General features: G+C 43.0%; 1 protein-coding gene and 1 long non-coding RNA gene across 6 annotated transcripts in view; one reads left to right on the forward strand and one right to left on the reverse strand.

Annotated features, from left to right (window-relative positions):
- LOC137616396 (mucin-17-like) overlaps positions 1–6537 on the forward strand; it is a 436827-nt gene extending 430290 nt beyond the window's left edge. For all 5 annotated transcript variants that reach the window (XM_068346103.1, XM_068346106.1, XM_068346107.1 and 2 more), the window contains one exon: positions 3729–6537. In XM_068346103.1, the coding sequence (XP_068202204.1) occupies positions 3729–4529 (801 nt within the window). In that variant the 3' untranslated portion in view covers positions 4530–6537. The remainder of the gene's footprint in view (positions 1–3728) is intronic.
- Positions 4391–20155, reverse strand: part of LOC137616398 (uncharacterized) — an 876314-nt gene continuing 860549 nt past the window's right edge. The window contains exon 4 of the long non-coding RNA XR_011039424.1: positions 4391–4505. This is a non-coding gene — a long non-coding RNA (uncharacterized lncRNA). The remainder of the gene's footprint in view (positions 4506–20155) is intronic.

A 20155-nucleotide genomic window follows, 5' to 3' on the forward strand; every position in this document is an offset into this window, starting at 1 on the left:
GCAAGGGGGGACATCTGGTCTAGGCCTACTTGTAAACTTCCATGCCAGGCTGCCTTACAGGAGTAAAGGCATATCTTTCCATTCTAAAAATCCTTATCAAGAGAGGCTTTCTAGACTCGGGAACTGTCAAGGAAGAACCAAAATCCTGTTTAACTGATAGACGGGAAAGATAGGAGGTCAAACTTTTGACTTCAAAGTTGTGCTTTATTCTTAAATCGTCATATCCCCCAAGAATTTATGGGAAGCCAAGGTTCCTCTGACAGAGTAGGGGTTCTGTATACTCATAGTATTCTGACGCTAAACACCACTTGCACCGAGGATACTATCGTATCTAGTGGAGGCATCACTTCTTACAATGGGTAATTATTTCCCTGGAGAAGTTTTGTCATCCAAAATCTGGTTTTGAGGACGATCATTCTTTCTAAAAACAAAAAAGGGGGCCAGGACTCTGTTTATGGTCAGTCTGCTGACAGTCACCAGGTGGGGGCTGGCTCCATTCCAGATTCTTGGGAATAAAAGGGCTCACATTTCCACAACCTAATTTTCCTGGTGCAATCATTAGTCTAGACTGGGCAAAGGTTTGGAACATTAGTCTTCTTCTCGCAAGGTAGTATCTTAAGAGATCTTTCTTGAGGTAGACTTAGGATGGGCTCAAGATTGTTCTATAAGAGTCTCTCCTAATGCTGAGGTAGGCATTTCAGTTGTCGTCTCTCTCCTCCCCGAGGTAGTTTGTTTCAGTCTTGCAATCTTTACTTTTGCCGACTCTACTTCTGTCTAGAAGAACAGATGGGGTAATTCACCAATCAGGGTTTCTCCGATCTAACACCTCTACAGGGGCAGTTATTCTGACCATCTGGCCTAGATTGCATTGCATCTTTTCAAGACACAGTTCCCCCATAGAGGAATGATCTGATGTAAAAGACATTTTAGTGCTTATGATCCTGCTCGTGATAATTCTTCAAATCGACATACTTAAGATCTTCCATAGTCACATAGCGGGATATTGCTCTTGACCAATGGTCGAGCCATGAGCAGTTTTCGATTGTAAACATAGCTGCTATTTTCATGGTCATCATTTCTGAGCCTGAAAAATCAGGGGGAGGGAGTGCAGTTACATCCTCTGTTTGGGTGGACAGAACTAGGCTAGTCAAGTTCTCTGGAACCAGTAGTGGACTCTAAAAGGCCCAACAGGGCACGAATCAATTTCTTTTCTCATACAGGGTCAGAGGTGGTAACACTGGATATCTGTTGGCTTTAAAGAGAATTCTCAGAGGTTAAAACCTGCATGTTACATAGGTTTTACTTTGTCTTGAGAGTTCTAGTCTGTATTAGAGTACAGGATTTCGTGCTTGCATCCGAATCCTTTTTCCTGATTCAGTGTATTACACGAGAAAGATTTCTCTACTGGGAGGCCTCTGCGCCGTCTTCAATGCGGGACTCGTCTAAGCTTCTTAGTAAGGTTGACTCGTATGTCAGACTGGAGTTCCGTTATTGAAGTAAGGTAGGAGGTCTCTTGCCTTTTTTTACCTCTCAAGGTTTGTGAAGGGGAATCCCAAGCAGAAGACCATTCTATGCTTATCATTCATGTCCATGGGGCCACTGCTTTGGCCACCCACTGGACTTATTAGGGAGGATGTCTCAACCTTGTTGGGTTATGGAAAAAAGTTCTCATGCATTAAACTATTAGCATATGATCTGTCATTGCGTAGGTGCAAGATAACCTGGGACAAGTTTACAACTTGTCCTGCTCGTGAAGATATTTCCTTATGCTCAGAAAAGTTGACGAGTGTGGTGACGTTATCACGCGTGTAAATGATCCTGACTGAATCATGGAAAGCGGTAGTTCCTGTTATTATCCTACTCGACTTCCCTACTCTAATAAGTAAGGAGGGAGAGGGTAAACTAAAAGGAATACATAGTTTTGGGAAGCTTTGGGGTGTGGATGTAGCTGATGTGGTCCGATCACCCTTATTATAAGCCTCTAAAGAGTTCTTAAGACTGTAGAGGAGGCCTAAGCTTAGGACCCCCATAGTTATTAAGCAAACCTAGTTTGTGAGAATATGTTGGGGATTGCAAACTTTCCTCTTCCAACACGGTTGCTTCATGACTCAAGGGAAAGCTGTCTCAACTCTGAGTTCCTGCAACGGCAATGTCGTACTGAATAAACCTGTTCATTTTCCCTAATTATGGCTGATGTGCTGGGACCTGGTTCAAGGCAAGAATCTTTAACAAGTGCTGGCTCAAGTTCTCACTGTGCATAGTTAACAGTATTCTGGATATTGTATTGTGTGTGTTGTCTATTGTAGTTAAAGTTTCAAGGAAATCACGACATGAAAAACTAAAGGGAGGTTCTTGCTGCATAGAAGGAGATCCTTCTCTAACTGGGAGGAGATGCAGTAAAGTAAAAAACTTGTTAAATTACCTTAGAAAAAAAAATCTCTCCCAGTTGGAGGAAGTCCACTCCATACAGTACTTACAAGGTGATTCCCTTGAACATCTCTTGTCTAGGCAAGAGGGACATAAAAGATATGTGTATGTCTGTCCAGCTCATAAGGATACCACAATAGTTGCTATCCCTTCCTGGGCAAAAACGAAAATACTGAGATTTACTAGACATAAGCACTCACTCGTAACGCGCAGATAATGAATAGTAACTCACGTGACCGTGAATGAAGAAAAAACACAAGTCAAGAGCAATGAACACTAAAAGGGTAGGTGAGATGAAGGCAAAAGGCTCGTTCGTAGAGGGGAAGTGAGCACAATCTTTTCACTTCGCGACAAGCAGTGTTGTTAGGAGACAATGTGAGCAAGAGTCCTCCTGCTCCATGTGCATGCGCTATGATTGCCCAGCAACGAAGCATGGTGCCAAATTTTTTATTGGCTGGTTGTAGAAATCATGACTAGTAACCCAATATAAATGACTCAGAAGTTTTTATCCGCATGAGAATAACTGTTCTGTAACTGATAAATCTACAGTTATTGACTAATTTTACTGCTCTTGAAATTAGTTTATAAAAAGGGGAGGTGTTCCATGATTTGCAAGATAGGCATGTCTCTTTTAACTAAATAACAGACTGAAGCACCCTTTGTTCAATAAATTACAGTACTCCAAACTTGGAAAATTTGTTTAATTAAATTTCCATCGCAAAACAGTGCCTAACTTGGTTCACTTTTATTTACATTAAACACTGAAAGGGTAGGCGAGATGAATGCAAAAGGCCCCTTTGTAGAGAGGAAGTGAGAGCACAATCTTTTCACTTCACAACCAGCAGTGTTGTGAGGAGACGATGTGACCAAGAGTCCTCCTGCTCCATGTGCATGCACTATGGTTGCCCAACAACGAAGTATGGTACAATCGCGCCAAATTTTTTATTGACTGGGCGTAGAAATCATGACTAGTAACCCCATATAAATGACTAAGAAGTTTGTATCCGCCTGAGAATAACTGTTCTGTAACTGATAAATCTACAGTTATAGACTAATTTTATTGCTTTGAAATTAGCTTATAAAAAGGGGAAGATTTTGCATGATAGGAATGTCTCTATTATCTAAATAACAGGCTGAAGCAGTCTTTGTTACATTGGGCAATAAATTATAGTACTCCAAACATGGAAGATTTGTTTGATTAAATTTCCATCACGAAACAATGCCTAGCTTGGTTCACTATTTTATTTACATTTTTACAAGGGTTTACAACATAGATGTTTATTTCATTACAATCTTTGCAGGTGACTGTGTTTAACCTGAAATCAGCTGATCCTTTCCTACACATCCGTGCCAAATATTGTTCGCCTACACATTCTCAAGCTTCTTCCAGCAAAGGTTCTCCAACAAGATCTCGTGCTACACCAAGTAGGGATACAACTTCAGGGGATCCCACTCCCGGAAATTCTTCCTCAGAAAGCACACCACCACCTCCGCAAGAACCTCAAGTGCCATCCTCCACACCTGCTGCGTCTTCCAATCTTGCTACAGGAAATTCTGTGCCTAATGCAGACATACCTACTGTGGAAAACTCTACGGATGTACTGGTATCATTAGCTGAACCCTCCACAGATTCAGCAGGTAATTTAAATATAACTAAAGATAGTCTAGCTTTAAATCTATTCTCAGATCAATCCTCTGTCTTGTCATCTTTCAATGAATCAAATGATTTTGATCTTTATTTTTCAACACAAAATGAACAGTCAAATGAAATTTTAACAATTTCTCAAAAAGATTCAAGCCCTACTTTAACTCAAAGATCAATGGTTAATTCAACAACATTTTGTATTGAAAGCAATGAGACAGTGGAGTCTCACCCTTCAATTGTGAAGACGTCACACTCTGAGATGTCCTCTTCTTCCTCTTCGTCATCTTCAGAGTTTTCCTGTTCCTTAAAGGAGACTCCCCCACCAACTCTTTCTACTATGTCCACTCCAGCTTGTGCAACTTCAACTCCCCGAGACCTATCTCTCACTCCTAATGGCAGCAGCACGACAGTTGGCACTCCTCTGCCACCTGACCTGACAGATTATGATGAGATTTGAAGTAGAATATCAGGGATAAATAAATTAATTTATCTATTCACAGAACTTTCTAACAATGTCTTTGGTGTAAGAAGTAACATAGTATTATACATTATTTTTTGGAAGTTCATAGTGTGAAATCCATAAAAAATAAAGTTATACAATACAGTACTAGCTTTATCTAAGCCAAAAAATATTTAAATGTGATATTTTTTGTTATAATGTACTGAAAGGATACATTAATGTACATAAACTACAAGAGAAAGATTATAAGGAAACAGGGTGCTGTGCTCCAAGCATAGACTATCAGTTAGTCAAAGATTCCAGTAGAATTTTAGGTTTGCAATGAAAAAATGAAAACTAAATAATGCCATATAAACAACTATTGCTAGAATCAATGGTCTAAATGAGTTGAATATATATTTTTGATCTTAATGAAACATCCCTCAATACTGTTACATTAAATTATAACAATTTTATTTCATGAGTGGAGCTTTCTCTACTATCTACATAAAGTACTGCAGTTATGATCCTAATAATGATATTTATACACGCACATATTACACGACACTATATGTTCAAAATATTTATTTAGCTTACAGTACAAGGGTCGTTCAGAATTAGAAAGTGGTCACCTGTTGAACTGTTATAATGATCATGACAAAATATAATGCAGCATAGATCTCTTTTATAAAATGAAGTTATGGTCAGGCATCGTCAATACCACAATCATATTTACTGATTTTAGCAATTATTATTGCTTACTGCTCATTAGATTTAAAACATAGATAACAAATATGACTTTGGTTTCTTTGTTAAGAGTATAAATATACAGTATATATTAACAATTGTACTTTTAAGAACAGCCATACGGTATTATTGGTAAAATAATTCCCTAATCACTGTGGAAGAAGCACAAATTTTAATAATATATTTGTTTCTGAATGGAAATTATCATTTTATCTGTGTGATGGATCATAAATGTTGAGGGATTTTATTTTAAGATATTTAAGATTCAATAATATTTAGATACCTGGTTACAGATTTTTCTATTATCCCAGACCAGAGTCAGTAGTTTTGTGAGATATTGACTTTTTAAGCAGGTTTTGGAACAAGATGGTCAGAAGAGCAGGACTCTTGTGTCGGCTTTCTTGCTAACTTCTACATTCAACAATGTATTATCATGCATGATTAAATTCCTCTAGTGCATTACAGTATCATTTGTGAGACAGACATGTTAGATGTCAGTTCTTATGCTGTCTTGGGAAGCAGTTTAGTAAAATATATTTATAAAGGCTATAGAAACATTTTGTTACTGTAATCAATAACTTCATTATAACATGTTTACAAGGAATGTTATTCAGAATTACCAGTATTTTTAGTAGTCAATGTTGGCTTTTGGCAGTTATAAATAAAGCTCAGAAATGATACATGTAAGTACCTTATGTACTTTTGACTACTGTATTAAGATATGGAAAAATGATAGGCCATGGAATTAATTGTAATATGAGTAAAGAATTACATTATATATCTGATTATTAAAGTACAGTCAATTTTAATATTAACATAAAACTTCAATAATATGCAGCTAACAAATGACATTTTACAAAGATATGGTAGTTACAATACTATAATCTTTAATCAAAATACTTAAAAAACTAAATGTGCTGGGACATATCGGTATGCATAGAAATTTTTCTTTACATTTATCAAATATTCACTATAGAACCCTTACATTAAAGAACATGCATGTACTGTACATACTGGAGCAACCTTACATCATAGAGCATACATATATACTTAGCACTTATTATAAAAAACTTACAGAAAACCCTCCAATATACAGTACATTACTAAGATCAAGATGGAAATTTGAATTTACCATGAGTACTCTGTGATAATTTCTACATTCCAAAGTTAAAGATTCTATTTGTACATGATAATGTTACCAACAATGCTGAATTCAGTGTTTATTACTACTAAAATTGACTTTGTTGTCTATTAATGATGGATAATGTAGCTTGGAATAAAAAAAGGGATTTTGACGAAGGAAAAATCTATTTCTGGGGAGAGACCTGTGGCGCCCGGTGAAAAGAGTCCTTCTTATATACCTTTTCTGATAAAACCTTCCAATTATACCAGAGAAAGATAAAAGCATGGAATGCTGAGGTTACAACCCTCGCGCGAGCACCTTTAGGGTGTCGTGTATAAAGCAAAGGCGCGTGAAATCCACTATTCACAGGTTGTCTTCCATTTAGTTAATTCCTTCGTCAAAGGGATGGGCCGATACAAAGGCCCTTGCCAACCACCAGCGCCACACCACCCACGCCACGACGCGAGCGCCATCTGAACAACATCCTTCTGTATTGGCCATGATGGCTTGGAAAGGAAAGGGTGGGATTGTGTAAAATAAAGGGGAAGGGTTTCACCGGGCGCCACAGGTCTCTCCCCAGAAATAGATTTTTCCTTCGTCAAAATCCCTTTTCTGGGTCGATCTGTGGCGCCGGGTGAAAATGTACCAGAGAATGCCTTCCAAGCCCAACAATAACTAATTTAATGAGGGGAGAGAAACAACACCATGTAAAGAAAATCATAAATAATTAAGGTAAACAAACATGATAACAGGGAAGCCTCCGAGTATCAGAGGAAACATGCTACAAAACTGACATGGCTAAGAATATCCCAACCCTGTAACAACGGTAATCAATAATAGTTACAAACATAACCTAATATGTAATAAACTTAGGGTTAACGAACTACCAAGGAAGCGGCGTCGTGGTGCGAGTGGCGGGTAGGAGGGAGAAGAAAAGAGATGGATGAAAGGAAGAACAAAAGATCACTGGGGAGAAATACGGCTCCCAGCTGCAACTGTTGGGTATTTAAGAGCCTGTAAGTTCATTAGATAGTGGCGTTTGAAGACCATAGGAGATTCCCAACCCGTGAACTTTATAAGGTCATCAAAGTCCATCTTCTGGGGGAAATGATCCCGGATTGGCTTGTCAAACGAAGTATAGGATCTATAGCCTAATACCACGTATGGGAATGGTACCTCCTTGTTCCCTGATAAACAAGGGGCCAGACGATCGGGTAGCAGTCGTGGCTAAAAAGGCCCTGAGAGTGGTGACCGGACATAGAAAAGTATCTTGGAGAAGAGGAATAACTTTCCAAGGGGACCACCTATTTTGGGGGTTAACGGCCGAATCATATTGGCGAATTGTCGAGTCCCTTTTGACTGATTCGATGAAGAAATCGTTTTCCGGTTCAATGTTCGAGTCTCTACGAGCTGCCAACTTCCTGTAGTCCACAAAGTTAGGGTTTGGACATCCTTGAGTAATCCGACACAGTGAGTTTGGAATACTCGGGTCAGTTTGAGGAACGGAATCCGGATGGGACGGAGTTTCTACTCGAGGAGGAGAGGAAACCAACTGTTCTTGGGCAGTGAGGTGGTACTAAAACCACTGCGCCCCGGAAGGAGCGCAGTCGGTGTTAAAGTTTTTAGAAGATTCACTGGGAGAGATAGGGAAATCTTCCTCTAATGGTTCCAATCCCGGGGTAATGCGTCCATGGCATGAGCCCGAGGGTCCAGGATTGGGGTCACATAACAAGGTAGTTTGTGATTGATCTGAGATGTGAATAGATCTACCTGGATGCCCGGAACGAACCTGAGTATCCACCGGAGTGAAATTCTGACTCCAGGGAACTCGTCCTGGATAGTGAGCCCGTTCTCACACCCTGGCCTCCCGCTAGGTGAGGTGCTGACAGGAACCAGTTCTTTTCTGTTGCCCAGGCGAAGAAAGTGACCAGGACCTGATTCAGGTTGGGTGACTTGGATCCTCCCCTGTTTCCGTAGTGTACCTCGTCTGTGCTGTCTGACACTACTCTGATGTGGGTCGACCTCGGAGGAGTCTCTCTCTTCAAGGTCAAGAACACCGCCATGGCTTCGAGAACATTGATATGGGACTGTTTCATGGCTAGTGACCAAGAACCTGAAACATCTGATGTTCGGAGAAATCCCCCCATCCACTTAGAGACACGGCTAAATGGAATGTCACTTGTGGAGGTGGGAATTGTAGAGGAACCGCTTTGGAGAGGTCCTTCGGTTCGGACCATGGGCGTAGTCTCATTTTCCCGACAGAGGGGATCTTAGAGACCTTGTCTTCTTATAGGTACTGTAGCTCTCTTTCTCCAAAATCGATTGATGTCTTGAGTTTGGCTTTTATTAGGAGATCTGTTACTGAAGTGAATTGGGAAAGGCCGAGGATACTTTCTAGGCTCTTTGGACACCTGTTTGTGCTTGAGAAATCCTTGATCTTGGGACCTATTCCTCTTACTTTTGGAAGGGAGAGACAACGTGTGCTTCGAAAGGTCCCACTGAATGTCTAACCATTCTAAGTGGCCTGATGGTCGCAGGCGAGACTTATGGAGATTGACCCGAAATCACAGGTTGTCGAGCGATCGAAGAAATTCCTTCGTAGCTCTGTTACCTTCTATGGCCGGCCGGGCCCAAATGAGCCAACCGGCCAGATAAGCAATGATCTGTATCTCTTGGTTCCTGAGTTGTTCTAACACTGCCTCTCCCAGTTTCGTGAATATCCTGGGATCAATGTTGAGGCCGAAGGGCATGTCTTGAACACAAAGGCTTTCCTGCTTAGGTGGAAACCCAGATAAGAAGAGAAGTTTCGAGCTATAGGCGCAAGCTAATAGCGGTCGGTAAGATCGACAGAGGTGGTGACGGTCCCACGGGGAAGTAAGGTCCATACCTAAGAGATAGTCGTTTGATTGCTTTTTCTTGAGTAACCCTGTGGTGTACTCTTTCAGGACGGGAGTGTATTTCTGGGAGAAGGTCACTGGCGGAGGAGGAGGACCTTGAGGCCATTTTCATCTCAAACCGTTAGAGACCATGCTATGATCCCACAGACCGAGTCCAATGGTCACGAAAGTGGTAAAGTCTTCCCTCTACCAGGACCACCGCGTTGTGAGGGAGTGAATCTAGGTCCTTCCCTTCTCCGAGCCCCCTTTTTCCTAGGTCCGCTTTGATGTCGGGACTGTCTTCTACTCCTGTAGCTTCCTCTCTGGTGTCCATGAAAGGAGCCTGAGGGTTCGGATCTAGGGCTGCATGCAGGCAAAACATCCCAACGGAGTTGGGCTGTGTACCTGGGGAATCAGTGAGGTAGACCACCTGATGATGGGGGGTCAGATACAAAATCGTCGAACCAGAGGAAGGCTGTGATGACGAGTGGGAAACCGACTATCAATTCCTGTCTGATAGAGGTCTCAGACAGAACGTACTTCCCACAACTGACCCGATCAGACCAACAAACGTGTAGGTCGAACTGGAAGGGCAGAGCCTGGAATTATCGTACCCCCCAGGCTGACAACATCCTGGTCCAGACAGATCGGGCCTGCCCTTTAGGAAATAATACCGTTACCTTCGGTACCTTGTCTAATCTAACCAAGGCAATCTCTTTCAATCGAACGAATCCGTTGAATGGGAATTCTAGTACCTGGGAGTAAAATCTAGGTCCCCCAGAGGGAGGACGTCTATGCCCTCCAGATTTATGGTACCACCTATATCCGAGTTCCTGAACGGCACTGACTCACCACCATACCTTAGAGCTCGTCATAGCCCCTTGGATTTCCTTAGTATGTGTTGCTTTTAGCCGTCACCGTTTATGCAGGGTAACATGAACATTAGGATCCTTTAATGGTCCTAGGTCGGTGACGTAGGTAATTGCAAAGCTGAAGGCTCAAAACTCATCCCCACATACCTGCCCGTCCATGGGGTCGTTGTCCAACCTTAGAGAGGACACTCCGAGGAGATAGGGACCTCTAGATGGAGCATTCCTTCCCAACTTCGATACCCAAGGGTGGAGAGCCTCTCTTTGCAGGCCAGAGAGAATCATCATCATCCTGATGGGAACCATGCAGGTGAACCTTCTGTAACAGAAAGGGGACATAAGTCTGGATGTTCCTTGAACTTTGGTTAGCGATCCCATTCACAGGCTGGGATCAGCTGTATACTCTTAAAAAGCCATTTTAAAGACAAGTTATTTAATGTAATATCTTCTGGGGTATAGTGCGACACTTGTATTCATGAAATGTGACACTGTTGGCGCATTCGCCACTGGGTGGAAATTTATTTCTATATGAACACTATGTTGTATGGATATTTATCCATATCTAGACATAGTTAGAATTGACTATGCATAAATATAGGCATAATTAATGTATTTCTATTTGAACACTATGTTGTATGGATATTTAGCCATATTTAGACAGTTAGGATTGAATATGCATAAATATAGGCATAATTAATTTAATTCTATTTGAACACGATGTTGTATGGATATTTATCCATATTTATACATAGTTAGAATTAAATTCATGCCTAAATATAGGCATAATTAATTTAATTCTATTTGAACACGATGTTGTATGGATATTTATCCATATTTATACATAGTTAGAATTAAATACATGCATAAATATAGGCATAATTAATTTAATTCTATTTGAACACGATGTTGTATGGATATTTATCCATATTTATACATAGTTAGAATTAAATACATGCATAAATATAGGCATAGTTACGTTCATAAATAATTTTTTTTTTTTTTTTTTTTTTTTTTTTACAGGTAAAACAAAAGATTGGCCACCCGTGGTCTGAGTGATCTCCGACAACCATCCCCGGTACAAACAAAGGTCCGTCATAGTGACAACGTGAACCAGAGGAAATCTAATATTAACCTCAATGCTGATCGCCTGTACGATATCCGGTTAAGCCGGAGATTCGATGAAAAAGAATCGTAATGACGATATTGTGATAATTCATGAAAAAGGGTTCATACCCTGATTCTGATCGTCTGATTGATCTCAGTTTGTACCGGAGAACCAGTGACAAAGGTCCGGCAACGTGAAAACGTGATCCTCATCGGTACGATAACATTCTCTAAAACTGAATGTCTGTGTTATCTCCAGTGAAGCCGGATATTCGATGAAAAAGGGACCGTAATAATGAAACTGTGAAATCCTCATCGGTATCACATTGTTAACTCCGGTTCTGGACGTCTGCTTGATCTCTGTTTGTATGGGAGATCCGGTCGCAAAGGCTAGTCCCCGTGAGATCGTGACCGTCACCGGTACGATACCATTAACCTCAATGAATGTTTGAGTTATCTCCAGCGTAGCCGGAGATTCGATGAAAAAAGGGGCCGGAAAGGTGTAATTGATTAAAATTAAAATGTGGATTTCATTTAGTACAATTCAGTGAAACAGATTATGAAATAATTTACATGTAGGACTTTCTTTACAAACTTTAGGAAAAATATAGAATGCTCTTAACAGCAGTGCAGTATTTAAAAATATATTTTCAGTTTTAATTTACAATGCTATTTAATACATTACAGTATTACAACAAAAGATTCTGAGAATACATACAGACCTTGCTTCATAAACTTAAACCAATGCCTTCTCAGATGCCTATTATGTAAGGCTATGTATGGCAATGATCTTCTACTGCTTGAACAATAGTTCTTCACATTCAGGTTCTACCACTAACCACTCATGAATAATTTATTTTGTTATAATGGTATTGATATGTTTAATAATTTTCCATGGTCAAATAATAAAGCACTACTTTTAAACAGATCACAAGACTGTACTGTTAATAAACATTTGTATCAGCAATTCTCCTACAACTATTATGTAACAGAAAAAGGGCACTATATCGATATTCATTTACAAATCCAGTTATTTGCACATAACATTCTAATTACTCCCAACAACATTTACTTCTCCTGTTTTCAATCTTTAACAAGGTGAGACCCACATTATAAAGTTAGATGATCTTGGAAAAGTAATCGGAATAAAGGTTGTAGGATAGTTTAGTAAACATTAACAGATCCTCACTTCACAATTAATCCAACAAACAGAAAAAACTCTATACCAAAAATTAATTTTATACTGCCATGATACAGTTTTGCTAATTCTTTTTTTTTCAACATTTAAAAATATCAAACTCTTGTGAGGCTCATAATGCAATTAGATTCATGGCGTTAGCAATATCGTCCTTCATATATAAGGGCTTTTGAAAATATGTTTGTATTTGTCTGTACATAAAGTTTATATGAGAAGCTCTTCTAACAGATTAAATTATTTTTATTTGTTTATATAAAATTAGAATCAATCCTTAAACTTTGTAAGTCAAGCACTTTGAAGAGTAACATTTTGGATATTTCTGTTTGGGGCCTAATTTTAGGAGTTACATGTGTTATGCTATTTAATAAACAAAAATATAAGAAAAACCTGGTGGAACAAGTTATCTGTACACTTCTGAAGTAAAGTTTCAAAGTTGCCATACAGCGCAGTACCAAACTTGAAAAGAAGTTTCAAACAGGAATCCTGCCTTAATCCAGAGTGGTGTAGGACAGCATTTCTGTTAGCCGAAGCAACCATTACGTGTAACTGTCATCAGAGCAACTTATCAGATCAACACATTCACCAAACTCATAATGAAAAGTTATTGCATATCTGTAATTGTGAATGTTGGTGAAATCTAGATCTAACGAGGTTTTCATAACAAAGCGTCATATCAAATAAGCTTATATGGGAATAGAATGCAAGAAGTCATTGTATATGTATTTGTAAGGCATACTGTACTTTATGACTTGTAAAAAGTAATATAGTAACAAAAGGCCAAAATTGGTGTCTTCTGTCAAGAAACATCTGTAAGTTGTGGAAGCATGAGATATGGAAAATAGTTACATGCCATATAATTAGACAAAAGTTTATTTTATCTTTTAAGTACTACTTTCATGTCATAGATATGGTTCTCAGAAAGTAGTAGCTTTCATTACTCTTTCAAGAGTAGTGTTGAAGAACCCTCCACTAAAGAAATATGATCTAATATGCTACATGCTGTTTACTGGTGTATAATAGTTTTGTTTTTATCCATTGTGGGTATATGATAAAGAATTGTTATAAAATGTAGTTTTTTATTTTTAAACATCACTTTTGAGTTCAGACAATATCAGTGGATAAGGTAATTTAGTTACTTATACTGTATTTAAAAATGAAAATATGATAAACTTAATTATCTTAACTAAATTATCACATTGTTGTACAGTTGACTTGTATGGCATACTAGGGGAATGGTTGTGATTAATAGAATGTTGAGTGCTCAAGAAAAAAGAAAATAGAAAAGCATGCCTATATTCTTTATCATGCCCGAGTAAGAATTCTCAAACATTCCATAATGATCAGTGAAGTACAATAATAACTCAAAAGTGCCAATAGTAGCTAGAATTGAATATTTTAATTTGATATAGAGAGTTGTAGTCAGTTTGCCCAAAAGTAAATGGTGTGGCTCTAATATCTTAAGTAAATTTACATTATTCTAATAACTCCCATCAGTTAAATAATGACTGCAGTGTCAATCTTTTGTATATTGGTCAATCATCTTGGTTATATTAGTGATTCGGAGATTTTCTTTACATGGCTACTACTCTCTATAACACAGTATCCTTAAAAATCCTTGCAGTATGATACTGTGGATACAATGAGCTTTCATTGATGTTAACTTTTTTTAAGTATACAATGTAATTTTTCTGTTATTTACTGTATATTGTACCTATACACATTCCTATTGTTAAACCATTGCTTCTGTGAGTGTTTTTATAGGAATGGTTTTGCCTAAAAACAAAGGTCCATGACATCTTTCATGGATGGGCCAGCTAGGCAATGATAATTAATTATAGAGATGTTTAAAATTGGAAATAAATATACAGTACGGAACTAAGGTAATAATCATACAGTACTTGAGTTTGTTTAATCTTAAAAGGAAAAGTTACCCCCCTCCAAATAAAAAAAAAAAAAACACTCAAATTCATGTAAATGTATTATCATTGACTTCTATTTTACAAGCATAAGTAACTTTATATAGGGTAATTGGTAACTTCTTTCAGTTTTAAGATATTTACTCTATAGAGGTTCAGTATCTAATTAATTATATTCATAAATAATAAATCAGATTAACAAGAGAAGTGAGTGTATTAATGTGAGCTTTGTATGCTGTTATGTATTTTCTACCATTCAATTGTGCCATGAATTTTTACATTTACAAATATTGTATTATGAGATGTCATATGAAATGCTCTTCTGTGTTTTGACACTATACTGCACAAATATTTACTCTTCATTGGATTTACCTTCAACCCAGATAACTCAGACCTCCTCAATTTCATGTTATTTATTTTAGCCAAAATAAATCTAAATCATATTTTTTTTATCGTAAATTTCCCTTCAGACTACTAGACAGTTAATTTTTAATCATTTAGCTAATTTCCTTTTGATCACTAATAATATATTCATGTGTTCCTATATCTCAGATTAGGTCCGGAATGTGTACATTAGCTATGGGACAATGAAAATTTGTTGAACGATTCACATAGAATGATAAAAAATTCAACATTTGGTTGCCTTTCGAATAGGTTTAAATACTGTATTGTCAGGACAAGGTGTAGAAGTTTCAAAAGTACTCTTGGAAAAAAAAAAAAAACAAGCGTAAAGGTATCTAGTTCAGAAATCTTCACAATGCAAACATTATCCCAATGCCTTATCAAAATTCAGAAAATTCTGTAACATGAATGACAAGCTTCACCAAATAATTTCAACAAATGTTTGCATTTTCCTAACCACAAACTACTACTGTATTTTAAATCTTATTTGTTCCAACACAAATACTCACCGAGAACTACTTTTCTTGGAGTCACTTGTGAATCCCTCAATCTCGACCAAGGTTTTTCCCGCCGTTACCCCCCTTACTCCGCTCTACATAGGCTTACCCCCGCCGCCAGAGAATGCGCCCTGAGGGCAGGATTAGGGCAGGTCACTGCTTCTCTGGGTCAGCGTCCTCATTAAGTTCCTTGGTCGTGAGCAGTACACAGCTCACTCTCGTCTCTCTCGATCCCTTGGCGGGTTTGTGTTCCACGTGTTTCCAGCGTGGGGACTTGTGTTTTTGCGTAGTGCGTTATTCGCAAGTGTTACAGTGCGTTCTCCCTGTGTATATCCCCAGTGTACTTATAGCTCACTAGTGTTGTGCCATTCGTGTGCGAACGATGGAGCATGTGCGCCGTTGCCCTGGGCCTAGAGCCGGAAAGTCGTGTGGGGCTTTCCTCTCAAAGCCAGAGGTAGACCCTCACTCCCTTTGTTCCACGTGTAGGGGGAAAGTTTGCTCCTCCGCGGACACGTGTCCGGAGTGCGTAAGTTGGGATGATATCCAGTGGGTACGCTACGGTACCAAAAAGAAGAAATCTTCTAAGCGTTCCCCCAGGAAGATTAGTGTCGTTTCTTCGTTACCGTCGGCCAGTGATCGGTCCGACGAAGCCTCGGCTTCTCCGTCTCCTTCGCAGAGGAGAGGGCAAGAAGCCTCCAGTGTTGTAGATAGTCAAGGCGTTCTTCCCAGGGAACCCAGTGCGAGGGAAGAACCAAGGGCGGGCCCCTCTAGGGCTAACGAAGGGTCCGGTAGTGCTTCAGGTGAATCAGGCCTTGTGGTGGGGGACCACGCGTCCTCTGAAGACCCCGTATGGGGCAGTGTTGTTGTTTCAGAGTCTCCTCCGCCCTCGTGGGCCGGTGCGTCGGGCTCTCCCCCGCCAGGGGACAGCCAAACTAGAGTTCGCCGCCCGAGTAGCAATACCTTCGGGTGGAAGTTGCCGAAGACGCCAGGGAGGTCACCGCTAAGAATGGACGTGACCCTGGACCCCTGGCCCCCTGGCATGGATAGATTAGACTCTGTGCCGACGATCTCCACGGCGGTTCCCGAGGACTTCCTCCAGCATTCGATCTCGGACGTCCGGCGGCGAGGAAATTCCCCCGCGGATCACGCTGGCAGCCGTTACGCGAGGAACATGGCGCCGTCGGACTCGTCAGAGGTAGACTCATCCTCCGAGGAAGAAGTCAGGGGGAAACGACGCAGGAGAAGGGAGCTGTCCGAAAGCGATCATTCCCGCTCTAGGTCAAGGTCGCGGCCTAGCAAGAAGCGCTGCCGCTCCCATTCCCGTAAGTGTAGGAGAAATGTCTCTCCCGGGGGCGCCTGGGTCTACGTACCTTCAGGAGAGTCCAAGAGGCTCCACTCTCCCGACCCTCGTTCCAGTGAACGTGCGTCTAGGCTGCCGCTCTCTACGCACAGCCTAGAACCGCGCGACCTGGCACGCAGGAAAGACCTCTCACAGAAGCATAAGTCCTCGAGGCCTCCGGTTCACCCCGCCCAGCGGGGGGAAACGCGCTTCTTTGAAGGCAGCCTGACCGAACCAGCCCAGCTGGTGCGGTCATCGAGTAAGAAGGAACGGTTCCCGTTGTCGGGTCAGCCCACCGGGACCGTGACTTCCGCTTCCAGAGCCTTCGGGCAACCGAGGGCCCTCCCTGAGCCGGTGGTACCCACCTTGCAGCGAGATCCACCCTCTTACGGAGCTCCCTACAGTTACAGGTCGGCCCCCCTGGACCCAAGGGCGGGACGACCAGTCTGCCGAACCAGCAACCCGGCGCCCCCACTCCAGGCCGAGGCCTCGGCTGACGGAGGAGAAGCTCCCCCGTCGGAGGACTCCGCATACAGAAGAGTGGTGGGCCTCATCAGGAGGCACCATGGGATTACAGAACCCTCGGCGCCTAAGGGGAATTCCTGGAGATCAAGCCTCCTGAGAATTACACATCACGACGCTCTTCCGAAGTCCTCCCTGGCCCTTCCTCTTGCCCCAGACCTAGTACTAGGGCAAGAGTACATAGACAACTTGGTGGCCAGCAATGCGGAAGCCCCCAAGTCCCAGAGTGCCTCGAAACTGCTCCAGGGCCTCAAAGCACAAGGGAAAGTATACATTCCAGAAGGGCGGCGCCCAGGCCCCTGTAGAGTGGACCCGGCCTTGGACATCCTGGGACAAGGCGGCTCAGATGAAAGGGCCTCGTCAGCCCCGGTTTCCTTCTCTCCTACGGAAGCCGCCATGATGGAGGAGATGTCGTGGGACCTGGTTAACGTCTCCTCATGGCTGGACTGGTGGGCCTCCACTTTAGTAAACGTGCAAGCCTCCATCGACCCCGAAGATCTTGAGCAGCAGAACCTCCTGACGGACCTTCTCACCTCCGGGGGGAAAACTCTGAAGTTTCTAGCGTACCAGGCGCTCGCCCTGACGGCCAACTGGGTACTAAGGAAACGAGACACGGTACTAGCTAAGGTGTCGAGGAGGATCCCGGACAGAGAGTCCCGAGCTGTTCGTAGCCTACCCTTGTGGAGTGAGTCTCTGTTCCCATTAAAAGAGCTGGAAAACCTAATGGAGAAAGTGTCCAAGAAGAAAGAGGCCAACGTCCCCAGATAGGCGTCATCTAGAAGGCCGCCATACAGGAGGGCCGCCTCGGATAGCGCCGTGACTCCTCAGGCCGCCCCCAACACTTCGAGGAGGGACGCCCCTTCCTCCTCCTGGACAACAACTCCTCAGCCCTCCCGCAGAGGAGCACCAGCTTCTTCCAGCTCCTTCAGGTCGGGTTACTCCGCCTCTAAGAGAGGCAGATCAGGCCGCCCTTCTAGGAGAAGGTAGAGGGAGAGGCCCCCTACTCCCGCCCAAGCCTCGGGTTGGGGGATGCCTCAGACCTCATTGGCAAGCATGGAAAGCACAAGGAGCGGATCCTTGGACGGTGTCCGTCCTGAAAGAAGGCTACAGGCTCCCCTTCATAGCGGACCCACCCCCTCTTATTCCAGCCAGCCAGACAGAATGGTTGGCCCCCAGGGACCCGATGAAAAGGGCCACCCTTCAAGAGGAGATTTCCTCCATGTTAGAGAAGGGGGCCATGGAAGAGGTCCTTCTCCCAGGCCCAGGCTTCTACAGCCGCCTGTTCCTGGTAGAGAAAGCAACGGGGGGGTGGAGACCCGTGATAGACCTGTCGGCCCTCAACAAGTTCGTCAAGAAGACGGACTTCAAGATGGACACCCCAAAATCCGTCCTGATGTCCTTGAGGGAGAAAGATTACATGATGACGGTCGACCTCAAGGACGCATACTTCCAGATCCCTGTCCACCCGTCGAGTCGGAAGTTCCTCCGGGTAAAATGGGGTTCTCAGATCCTGCAGTTCAAAACCCTTTGCTTCGGTCTGTCGACGGCCCCTCAAGTGTTCACGAGGGTCTTCGCGACAGTCTCAGTGTGGGCTCACGAACGGGGTATCCGTCTCATCAGATACCTAGACGACTGGTTGCTCCTTTCCAACTCAAAGGCCCTCTTGGAGGAACAAGGGAGAAACCTCCTCCAGTTCTGCAGGAATCTGGGAATCGTAATCAATCTGGAAAAGTCGAACTTAACACCATCCAACAGAATGGGATACTTGGGGATGACGTTGGATACCGTGCAGGGGAAGGTTTTCCCCTCGGAAGACAGGATACGGAACCTCAAGCACATCATTCAGCCGTTCCTTTCAGAACATTCCAGGAGGGCGAGAGACTGGCAGAGACTGATAGGTCACCTGGTCTCATTGGAGAAACTGGTTCCCCAAGGGAGGATGAGGCTCAGACCCATTCAATGGAACCTCAAGAGCCTCTGGTCCCAGACAGGCTCTCAGAAGGCGTTAATTCCAATCCTTCCAGACACGAGAACCTCCCTAGAATGGTGGCACTGCCAGTCGAACTCCCTCAAGGGGATGCCCCACGGGTCCTGTCCCCCCGAGTACCTCCTGTTCACAGACGCCTCCAACCAAGGGTGGGGGGCCCACCTTCTGGAAGAGACAGCAAGCGGTACCTGGTCGGAGAGCGAAAAGCGTCTCCACATCAATGTCCTAGAACTAAGAGCAGTCCAGAAGGCATGTCTTCACTTTGCAAGTCGGCTAAAAGGAAACACCGTGGCGTTAATGTGCGACAACGCCACGGTAGTGGCCTACATAAAGAAGCAAGGGGGCATGAGATCGAAAGAACTGTGCGACCTCGCCATAAGCATCCTACATTGGGCGGACGAGCAGCAAGTGGTGCTGCTAGCAAGGTTCATCCCCGGGAAGAAAAACGTGCTAGCCGACGGCCTCAGCAGAATGGGTCAAATAGTGGGGACAGAGTGGTCTCTACACCCAGAAGTAGCCAGACTCATCATTCAACGCTGGGGCTCCCCGGTGATGGACCTCTTGGCAACAAAGCTCAACGCCCAACTACCGGTCTATTGCTCCCCAGTCCCAGACCAAAAGGCAGCCCTAGAAGACGCCTTCCAGCACAAGTGGGACAACCTGGACGTGTACGCTTTTCCCCCCTTCACGCTGATAAGGCAGGTACTCAACAGAGTAAGGGCCTCCCGAAACCTAAGGATGACTTTGGTAGCGCCCTGGTGGCCAGAGAGAGTGGTTCGCGGACCTAAAAGACCTAGCGAGCCAACCGCCTTGGCCTCTGCCCGCCAGGTCAGACCTCCTGCACCAACCGCACTTCCTCAGGCTCCACGACAACCCTCTCTCTCTTCGCCTTCACGCCTGGAGACTATCGAGCGGCTCTTGAAGAAGGAGGGGTACTCCTCCGCCACAGCTAAGAGAATGTCCCTATACCTGAGGAAATCCTCTACCGCGGTATACCAGGCGAAGTGGGCCTCCTTCACGAAGTGGTGCTCGGAGAAACACATTAGACCTCTTAAAGCTTCGGT

Source organism: Palaemon carinicauda, chromosome 22 (genome assembly GCF_036898095.1).
Source record: "Palaemon carinicauda isolate YSFRI2023 chromosome 22, ASM3689809v2, whole genome shotgun sequence".
Classification (NCBI taxonomy): domain Eukaryota; kingdom Metazoa; phylum Arthropoda; class Malacostraca; order Decapoda; family Palaemonidae; genus Palaemon; species Palaemon carinicauda.